The 11,237-nt window shown below is 38.4% G+C and overlaps 1 protein-coding gene across 1 annotated transcript in view; it reads left to right on the plus strand.

The window, feature by feature from the left end:
• Positions 1-6,118: 6,118 nt before the first annotated feature.
• The window catches only part of STXBP3 (syntaxin binding protein 3), a gene marked incomplete at its 5' end in the record, with an annotated part of 48,705 nt that continues 43,586 nt past the window's right edge, over positions 6,119-11,237 (plus strand). The window contains 3 exons of the mRNA XM_008069656.1: positions 6,119-6,140; positions 8,056-8,105; positions 9,036-9,117. Of these exons, the coding sequence (XP_008067847.1) occupies positions 6,119-6,140; positions 8,056-8,105; positions 9,036-9,117 (154 nt within the window). The remainder of the gene's footprint in view (positions 6,141-8,055; positions 8,106-9,035; positions 9,118-11,237) is intronic.

An 11,237-nucleotide genomic window follows, 5' to 3' on the forward strand; every position in this document is an offset into this window, starting at 1 on the left:
AACAAAAAATGGACACAGCTCAAAAGTTCATGGACTGCTGAATGGATAAATAAAAGCAATAAACAGAAATGAAATACTGATACATTCTGTCACATTGATGAATCTTGAAAACATTATGCTGAATAAAAGAAGCGAGTCACAAAAGACCACATGTCATATGACTCCACTTATATGAAATGTCTAGAATAGGCAAATATGTAGAGACAGTAGGTGAGTGGTTGCCTGCATCTGGGGGGATGGGGCAATTCAGGGGTGATGGCTGAAGGGGAACAGGGTTTCTTTTTGGAGTAATGAAAATGTTCTAAAACTGATTTGGTAGTGTGGTGGTGGATGCATGACTCTGAATACTGTGTACTGAAAGCCATTGAATTGTACATGTTAATTGGGTGAATTGTGTGGTATGCAAATTACATCTCAATGAAACTTTTAAAATCTGCAGTTAAATATAAGCACAGACCTAGGATTCACAGCCTGATCTTTGACTGTAGTGTTCATGTGTGTCTGTGTCTTTCCATAATGTTGAAACCTTAGTTCAGGGCCTTATCTTAATGCCTGGTCTGGTACAGTAACTTTCTTCCCGAGCCCCCCCCAAGTTCTTGCTGTTTTTCACTCCAGGTCACATCCAGCAGATAGCTGCCAGAACAACTTTCCTGTGGTAGTCCTGTGCTGTGATTGTGCCTTTCTCTTGCTCGAAAACCTGTAGAGCCCCTCAGTTGCCTAAAATTTATATCAAACGTTTAGCTTGCTTTTGAAGACCTTTAACCTGGCCCCAATCTGCCTTATTATTCTGATCTTTTACTCATTTCACCTTAATGTTCCATGTCGTTTATACTGTTTACTCCTTTTGAAAGCTTCTGCCTCCATATCTTGATGCTGATCCTCTGTCTAGGCGTATAGACATGCTTCCCTTTCATTTACTGTTCACCTATCCAAATTTAGCCAGCCTTCAAGTCTCCAGTGGGCTCCTGCCTCCACAGTGACTTCTCATGTTAACCCAGCCTCTTCTGTTCCAGTAGCATTTGTATTACCCTCCTCACTGCTGCCTTCTAGGAGTCTGTTGGTAAGTGTCTTGAAGATAGTGCCACTGTTGTGTCTTGGAAAGCTGTACATTTCTAAAGACCCTAGCAGAATGTGATGGATGACAGTGCTTGTTGAAAGTACATGAAAGACTTGGTTTTACCATTTTTTTCTATTCCTTGCTCCCTGAAGTCCCCCATTTGTTCAGTCAATTTTACTGAATTCCTTTGAGAGTGCAGCAATAGAAGGCAGACAAGCTCCTATCCTTTTTCAGTCTTGCATTTAAGTGAGGAGCAATCGAAAATAAATAAGCACAGAATCAACATGATCATTTCAGTGTGTGACATAGTGGGAAAGGCTTCTCTGGACAGGTGGGTCAGGAAAGGTTTCTCTGCATAGGTGACGTTGGAGCCGAGACCTGGAACACGAGAAGGAGGCAGCCCTTCATTAAAAAAAATTTTTTTGAGTGCCAAAGGCTACACTTATTTATAAAACTAATTTCCATAGTTAAAATCTGTGAGGACTTCTATTGCTTATCTGCTACTTTTTTACTTTTTGCTACAGGGAAGTGGTAGCAAAAATATCACTGATAAAAGGTTTTAAATGCAAATTTGATGAGGCCTATTTTAAAAATAAACATGCGAATTCAGTCACAAAGCAAGTTCGGACCACTGATGGCATTTCTTTATTTATGATGTTATTTAGTACAGTCTGTTTTCTCTGTCGTCTATAAACAGTAGTCTAATGTAATGTCTGTAACTCATATCGGATATTTTAGAGGAAACTTTAGAGAAGATGAACATGGGTAAATTACAAATGCTTTTAAATAAAAGGAACCAGAATGTGTTTATTTGAGCCAGTTCTTTACATATTGAATTATAAGCTTTTTTCTTTTTTTGCGTTTTCCTTCAGGTCCTTAAATAGATCCAGATATATTTTTTAGTTGTCACTCTGTGACTTCCTTTTCTTTAACAACGAACATTGACTCAACATTTTCCATGCATCTTCAAAATCTTTGAAATGAACATTTAAAATTACTTTTTAAATATCTGATGTGGCAAAAAATGTTGATGGCAGAGAGGAATATAAAATAAAATTAATCTTCCTTCCAGCCAGACCCCTAGCCGGGATCCCTCTCTGGAGACAGCTGCTCTTAGATTTTTTACAAATTTTTCTACAAGTTTTCTGTGCAAATACAAGCATGCACAGAATCATGTATTTTTGTTTTAACCAGTTATCTTTGTTTTATGTTTTTTTATTCTGGTCATTTCCTCTTTTAAGTTTATTGAGCAAAAGTTTCTTTTTTACATTTTTGGGTTTTTACGCAGTCATTTTTCATTTAAATCAGTGTTTATTGAGTATCTACCCTATTCTTTGACCTGCTGGAATTCACAACGGAGTGGGAGAAGACAGGTGCACAAGTATTCAGTGCTGTCGTAAGGGTATGAAAAAATTCTGTGGGAGAGAAAAAGGGAATTATTTCCTCTCTGGGAGTAGATCAGGGAAGACTCTGAAGAGCAGGTGACGTTTAAGATGTTTCCTGAAAGGTGGTAGGATTTTGCCAGCCAAAGGGAATCCGAGCCAAGCCCTAGAACTGACCAAGTGATTGATATGGAAGAGGGCACAGTTTCTTTTGATTGAGTACCGGCTATTTTTTGCAAGGGATAGGGTGATGCAGACCAGAAGGTGGGTTGGAGCCAGGTTAGGAAGAGTCCTGAAGACTGTGTTCAACTGTTTGGACATTCTCTAGGTGATGGGAACCATACAGATGATTTTTCCTCCTTCTTAAACAGCAGTCACCAGCATTTTTGATATTCTGTTAAAGAGTGCTGAAAGGAAGCGATTTTCTTGTTCCTATTTCAAAGGGAAATGAGTCTAAGACTTAGTGAAGTATAATAGCAATGTAAAGTCACTAACGCTAAGTGTCCAGCTGGATGAACTTATTACTCATTTAACTACCATCCAGACCAAGATAGAGCATGTCTACAGGCACCCCAAACCCTTCACAGGACCCAAACCCCATCCTTTCCCCCAAGTAACCACTGTTCTGACTTAAATCACCACCAAATAATTCTATATTGGTAACTTTTTACCTCTGCACCCTTGTGTTTAAGAGAGAAGTCCTCCAGACCTTCTATTGTAGTGTTTTCTTGAAGAATAAATACTGAATTTACTACATTTCTGCCTAGAGATAATTGCCTAGAGATAATTGCCTGAGTATTTGCCAGTGTACGTATGTGGTTGGTTTTACAGTCCTCCTCAGTGTTCGCATCTTCTGCTTTCCTGCAGTTTTGAAGCCCCAGTGGCCCTCCCCATTCACAGTTGAGTCTGTTTTTTATTCAGCTGACCATGATGATGCTTGCTTTTGTTTCCTGCTCCAGGCCCCTGGGCTTGCCCTGTTCTTGCCTAGTCACTGAATGACCTGGGACAGAGATCAGCAGGATCTGTTGGGATCATAATTAGGAATTTAATAATATGTTTAGTTTTCTGAGAATATAGATTCCTTTATGGCCTACAAGTCATATTTTTTGACTTTTGGCTGTTTGATTTTCAAAAATATTGTCATTGTGTACTATTAATAAAAACCTGGTTTATTGTTTCTCCACATTGGACTAGTTATTGGAAGACCTGGTTTCCAGTCCAAGTTATACTTCAGTTTCCTAACTTACACAATGAGGAATTTAGATTGCAGGTTTGTTTGTTTTTTTTCCCCCCGAGTCAGAATCTCACTCTGTTGCCCAGGCTGGAGTGCACACTCACGGCCACTGCAGCCTCAACCTGCTGGGCTCAGGTGATCCTTCTGCCTCAGCCTTCCAAGTATCTAGAACAACAGCTGTGCGCCACCATACCCGGCTAATTTTTTTGTTTTATTGTGGAGACAAGGTATTGCTAAGCTGCCCGGGCTGGTCTTGAACCTGTGGGCTCAGGCAGTCCTCTCGCTTCCACCTCCCAAAATGCTGGGATTACAGGCGTGAACCACTATGCCCAGCTAGATTACAGTTTCTTTAATGGACTTTTTCAGCTTGAATCTCCATGATTCCATTTTTTAAAATTTTATTTTATTTTTAACTGATCACTTGTATTATGGTCCATGATTCACTCTTTTAGATCTTTACTTTGTTCGGTTTTCTTTATTCCTGCTTGCATTTCTGATGGTTTTCTCTTATGCCAAAGGTTTTTTTTATGTTGTTTTGTTGGGACATAAATATTTACTATTAAGTTTTTATTACTTAGTGACATTTTACAGTTTATTTCTGTCTCAAGGCTTTTTGCTCTGACTTCTGCTTACTTATGATCTCTTGCTCCTCATTTATTTACTTAGGCATGATCTTAATCATCTCCAGCAAATTAAAAATAAATTCCATATAAGTTAAAGATCTAAAATGTAAAAAATGAAACAATAGATGTGAAGAAAATATAGGGTGATATGTTTCAGACTTTTAAAAAATTAACTGGTAATCCAGATGCCATAAAAAGGTTTTATTTTGTAAAAATTGTAAATGCCTTTGAATCAAATACACCATACATGAACAAAATCAAGAACTAAACTATAGACTTGAAGAAAATATTGACCACACATCTGAGAAAAGACTTAATATAGAGAAAGTGTACAGGAATTATAGGCAACTCCTTGACTGAGCAAAGGATATACATAGGCAATGTGCCAAGTAGGACATTTGGTTGACAGTTTTTGACTAGTTTGCAATCAAGGAAGTGTAAATCAAGACCTGTTGCCCTTTTAAACCTACACAATTGGCAAAATAAAGGTGACTGATGTCACCCAGTAGTTGCGAAGCTTGCTGGTAGAAACTTGACTTGTTACAACCTTTTGAGAAAGCATCTGGCAATGTTTAGTAAAACAAGAGAGGCTTTCCTAACTTGGAAAAAAGAAAGGATACCGTATCTTTTGATGCCATCAATCTATGGAAATCTCTACTTCAGAAATAAAATTAATGGCCAATAAAGATATATGTGTAAGGATGTTTATTGCAAATTATAGTAGCAAAATTGGAAACATGACTGCCTGTCATATAGAATTGTTTAGTAAATTATGGTGTGCTTGTACTAAGGCTATTATGTAGCTATGAAAAAGATAAGTTATATGTGTATATTCTACATGGAAGATAGCCATGATGTATAATTAGTGAAAGAAAAAGAGGCAAGTGACAGTGTAATGTGTATATGCTAATTTCATTTTTGTAATAATGTGATTCTCAAAAAAACTCACAGAGGTTAGAAGGGGGCATGGTCCTGAAGGTGAAAAAGAGTGGGAGGCAGAGCGACTGTTGGTCCAGGAGAGAAGGCTAAACTTTGGGCAGAGGAGAGGAAGAGGTGATGGGAGTGGGATAGCTTTAGGAGGCAGAATCAGAATTAAAGCAGCAGGAGGAACGTTCTAGACTAGGATTCCAGTCTAGGAGACTAGGTGGTGGTGGTGGTTATTGATGAAGGAAAGAGTTGCTTGATACTTTATTATGCTTGAAGAGAGAGGAGGAACAGATTAAGAGGGGGAAAATGTTTGGGTTTAGAACAAAGTGAATTTCAAGAGCAAGTTGACATGTCCAGCCAGCCAGTTGGAGAGACACAGTTATAAATACCAGAAAAGGGAGCTGAGTTAGAGATCTCGTTTTAGGGCACAGCTGAGAGGTGGTCATGGAAGCCACGGACTTAGATAAAGAGCAGGCAGGAGGAAAAGGGGTACCTTGTCTAGGGCCACACTAGGATTCTCTTTTAGTACTGGGAAATTTGTTTCCTCTTATCTCCTTGATTATGAGTCCCACATTGCAAAGCTTTTTTGTTTCTTTTTTCCTTAAATACTCTGTGATTCATAGATTAATTCCTATTTTCCAGACCAGTTTCTATTGCACTTATTATTCTGAGGCTTCTTAATAACTTCCCTGTGGTCTAAGATAGTTGTGCACATATACCTTCAGCACTGTCATACTGTGCATTGCTCTTATTCTACTCTTAGTTTTCCCTTCTTTCTCTTTCTCTTTGGCATTACAGTTTTAAATTTATTTCCTTCGCCGAGCACGGTGGCTCAAGCCTGTAATCCCAGCACTTTGGGAGGCCAAGGCAAGAGGATTGCCTGAGCCCACGGGTTCGAGACCAGCCTGGGCGACATGGTGAGACCTTGTCTCTACAATAAATTAAAAAAAAAAAAAACAAACAAAAACTAACCGGGTGTAGTAGCTTGTGCCTGTAGTTCCAGCTGCTTGGAAGGTTGAGGCAGAAGAATTGCTGGAGCCCAGCAGGTCGACGCTGGGGTGGCCGTGAGTGTGCCACTGCACTCCAGCCTGGGTGATGGGGTGAGACTCTAATTAAAAAAAAAATTATTTCCTTTTGCCCTTGGAGAAACAAAATGAGCAGAGACAGCATAGTTGTTAGTATTACTAAGTTAGTATTACTAGTATTACTTGGGTAGCATTTGGGTTAGTGGAAGGTCAGCTTAGGGAGTAGATAGAAGCCAGCTGTGGAGGTTGTTAAATAGTAGAGTTTAGACTGTATTCTGGAGGTGAGGATGAGCATTTGGGGGGTTTTTGAGGTGGTGTCTGGAAGATGATTCTGACAATAGTGAGAAAAGTGGATCGACAAGGCAGAGGGTTGGGAGGTGGAAGCAGGAAATCCAGACAGGAGTATATTTCAGGGAGAGGGAGAGGGAGTATACTTTAGGGAGAGGGAAGCATCAAGGTGCTGCTGGTGACAGTGGCAGTGAAAACTAAAGCACAGACAAGACTGTCTAATGATTGGGTGTGGGGGAGGAAGGAATAGCCAAAGACTATCCTAAGAAAATGACAGTAAAGCTTAGAGAAATGGGCTGGGAGTGGTGACGCACGCCTGTCATCCCAGCACTTTGGGAGGCTGCAGCAGGAGGATCACTGAAGCCCAGGAGTTGCAGTCCAGCCTGGATAGCATGGTAAAACCTACAAATCTCTACCAAAAAATTAGCCGGATGTGGTGGTGTGCGCCTAGAGTCCCAGCTACCCGAGAGGCTGAGACAGAAGGATTGCGTGAGCCCAGGAGGTCAAGGCTGCAGTGAGCCATGATTGTGACACTACACTCCAGCCTGGGTGACAGAGTGAGACCCCGACCCCCCCAAAAAAATACACACACACACACACACACACATACGTATGTAACAAGACATAGAAAAGTTTAAGTGAATTATATGACCATCTCATCCATAAGAATTAATGAAAAACAAGTTATTATAAGTTATATTTTAATTATATTTCATATATTACTACATGTTACTACAGTTTTCAAAATTAGTTGAACATTAGTAAAGCATTAAATGTGGGAAATTGTTTTATTATAAAGTAGAAGAACAGATACTTGTGGAACTTGCTTCATGTATTCTTTGATACATATGGAAATGTGTTTTGTAAATCAGTAAACTAATTTTTAAAATACGCTTAGGTTGATTTTGAAAATCCTTGTAAGGAGCATAGTAATGGTATTAATTGATTGTGAATCAAGACTAAATATTTGCTTCCTGAGACTGTGATGTATTTTGTTGAAAAGCATTAAGTAGTAAATCAGAATGAAAATGTTTATTTATTTAATTTTTTTTGGCGACAGGGTCTTGCTGGAATGCAGTGGTGCAGTCATAACTCACTGCAGCCTTGAATGTCTGGGATCCAGTGATCCTCTTGCCTTAGCCTTCCAAGTAGCTGCGACTACAGATGCCCCTGCTCCTGTCTAATTTTTGTTTTTATTTTTTATAAAATAGAGTCTTACTATGTTGCCCACACTGGTCTAGAATTTCTGGCCTCAGGCAATCTTCCTGACTCAGCCTCCCAGATTGCTGGTTTTACAGGCATGAGCCACCATGCCTGGCTCATATTACAGTTTAAATATACTGTATAGGTTAGCTGTTAAAAAGAATTGGATTTTGACTTGGGGCAAATTATATGCTTTTTGTGTAGTTTAACAAATTTCCAATTGGATTTTTCCTCAGTTATTTTGAACCTTTTCAATGGTTAGTCTGTTATTATATTTCTGTTCACTTAAATTCTTAAATCCTTTTTTTTTAAACAGAGATAAAAGCAACAGTGTTCGATGATTGCAAGAAAGAAGGCGAATGGAAGGTAGAATTTGCTTACCTTGCCCTTAACGTTGACATCAGTATGCTGTCCCTAGGATACTTTATAGAGTAGGGTTGTCTTCTATGTCTAAGCTCTGCATCCATGGATTCAGCTAACCTCAGATAAAAAATGTTTGGAAAAACAATAAAAAATAATACAAATTTATAAGACAATACAGTATAACAGGAGTTTATATAACATTTACATTATGTTAGGCATCCTAGTATAAATAATCTAGAGATGATGCGTGTGGGAGGATGTGTGTAGGCTAGTGGCAAATACTGCGCTCTTCTACATGGGTCTTGAACATCCATGGGTTTTGGTATCTGTAGGGGTCCTGGGGCCAATCTCCCATGGATACTCAGGGACGACTGTATAGAGTCTGGAGCCACACGGCTTGACTTCAAATCCCAAGTCCACCACTTCATAGCGTGACCCCCTTGAGCAAGTTACATGGCCTCTCTCTGACTCTGTTGTCTTGTTTATAAAATGGAGGTGGTAATGCTTCGTATGGTAGTTGTAAATATTTTATGAATTAATCTATATAAATTACTTAGAACAGTGCTTGGAACAATAATTATTATTCTATAAATGGGAAACATAATATTACAATATATAAATATAATATACATTTAAAATGAACAAACTCTCTGCTTCAAATTGGGAGTTTTTCCTTTTTTTCCTCCTTTTTTCAAATTGGAAGTATTTCTATTTGCTTACTTATGTATAATACTATATGCATGTATATTGGAAAATAAATCCCCAGAACATGCAAGTTAAAAGATGAGCTGAGATCATTTTGCCTTACTATCCTAATATTTTATGTTATAAAGATTTAAAAGTTTGCGTAACTTTAATGGATAAAATTCTATCTTTTGTGAGTTTTTGATAATAAGATGCTTATACCATTTCTTAATTTGTATTTTTTTTAAGATAATGCTTCTAGATGAATTTACCACTAAGCTTTTAGCATCGTGTTGCAAAATGACAGATCTTCTAGAAGAAGGAATAACTGGTAAGTGTTGCTAATTCTCACTATGAAAATTTTTTTTATTGTGATAGATATTTGAAGTATTAAGAAACTTTAGCTAGTAATTGTGCTTCTGAGGAGCCTGTTTTATTTTTTTATGACTCTAGCCATAACAATTAGATTTGACATTCTTCTTTTCTCTGATTTTCTGAATAACCTCTGTCAGTTTTTTTCCTCAGCTGAGACTTAAAAGTCAGTTGCCTTGTTGAGGTTGTTCTTTACATTTTTTACTCTAACATATTTAACACTTATGTATATTAGCACGCTAGATTTACTGCAGTATTTTGATAAATTTTTGTGATTATGGATATTAAGAATTATGTCATAAACTCAGTTTTCTTTTTTACTTGACTCCCGATCTCACTCTGTTCGCTCTGTGCTCTGGAGTACAGTGGCACAATTACAGTTCACTACAGCCTTGACCTCCTGGGCCCAGGCCCTTCTGCTTCAGCCTCTTAAGTAGCAGGGACTACAGGCATGCACCACCACTCTCAGCTAATTTTTAAATTTTTTGGAGAGATAAGGTCTCACTGTATTGCCCAGGCTGGTCTCAAACTCCTAGGCTTAAGCTTAAGCAGTCCTCCCACCTCAGCTTCCCAAAAATGCTGGGATTACAGGTGTGAACCACTGTGCCTGGTCATAAGATCAGTTTTCATACATATTTGCAAGTGTATAATACTGACTTTGTAAATTTCTCTGTATTACCCAGAAATGAGACAGATAATTAGAACTTTAAATCAGTTTTAGTATGAAAGTTTTAAATACAGATACTGAAAAGAAATGATGCCACAAGAGATTATCTTCCACTAGGCAGGATAGTGTTAATGAGATATTAGTGTGTATTACCTTTTGGGGAAAATACCAGTATTTCATAATATTCATAATCACATTGTCATCCTTAACTGATCATCCTTTAACTCATTTATTATTATTATTATTTTTTGAGTTGGAGTCTCACTCTGTCACCCTGACTGGAGTGCAGTGGCCGCTCCCGGCCACCACAGCCTCGACCTGCTGGGCTCCGGCAATCCTTCCGCCTCAGCCCTCCGAGTAGCCGGAATTACAGGCATGCGCCACCATGCCCGGCTGATTTTTTTATTTATTGTAGAGATGAGGTCTCGCTGCCCAGGCGGGTCTCGAACCCGTGGGCTCAGGCAATTCACTCACCTCAGCCTCCCAAAGGCGCGGGATTACGGACTGAGTCACCGAGCCCGGCTAACTCATTTATTTAACCTCGTCTTTAGAACAATCCTATAAAGACAGATTTTAAATATTTACCCCATTTGTAGTGAAGAAACAGACTGAAAATATTTTAGAAAGTATTTCTTTGTATTTTAGATTCTAATGTGTTATAAGTGCCCTCTGTCACTTCTAACTTGTAAGGTTCAAAAGTATATTCAGTAATCTCAAGAAAGTCTGACCATATAATATTTATGTATTGATATTTATGTATAGCAATCTTTATTGTTGATTGCATATTCGATTTGTGACCTTTCTGACCTTCAGTGGAAAAAACTCTAAACTGGAACTTAGAAGATTAAAGCCTTGATTTTTCTTCTGCTGGATAAGTAAAATATTGGTTAAACCACTTACGTTTTTTAAGTCCCCAAAGATCATTCTAATGTGAAACTAGGGTGGGAACCATTTGATTATACGTGTGAAAGCACTGTGAATCTGTAGAGCCAGTATGCCTATAGGGAGGTTTCATTGCCTTTTCTTACTGCATATTCTGTGTTGCTAGATTTCTTTAAGAAAAGGATTCTGTGACCAGTGTTTGAGAAGCAGTATTAAACAGAGCCAAACAAGTTTTTTCAGCACTTTTCAGAGTCATTTATATGCCAGTGTATATGTGGGTCCCTGGGTAAAAGTATAGTCTTCCATTTTATTTGACTACAGAAAGTTGGTTTTTTTTTGTTTTTTTTTGTTTTTTAAGAAAGCAGTATTTATTGAGAGGACAGAAAAGCTCTCACAATGGGAAGGGACCCGAAGGGGTTGCACCAGAAAGCTATTTTTGAGAAACATTTCATGGGTCTGCATCATAGAGCTCATTGCTCTGGATGTTCTTGATACCCACTGGGGTTTACGCTGATTTTTTTTTTTTTTTT

The sequence above is a fragment of the Carlito syrichta genome, unplaced genomic scaffold (genome assembly GCF_000164805.1).
Source record: "Carlito syrichta isolate Samal-C Ts95f unplaced genomic scaffold, Tarsius_syrichta-2.0.1 Scaffold312159, whole genome shotgun sequence".
Classification (NCBI taxonomy): domain Eukaryota; kingdom Metazoa; phylum Chordata; class Mammalia; order Primates; family Tarsiidae; genus Carlito; species Carlito syrichta.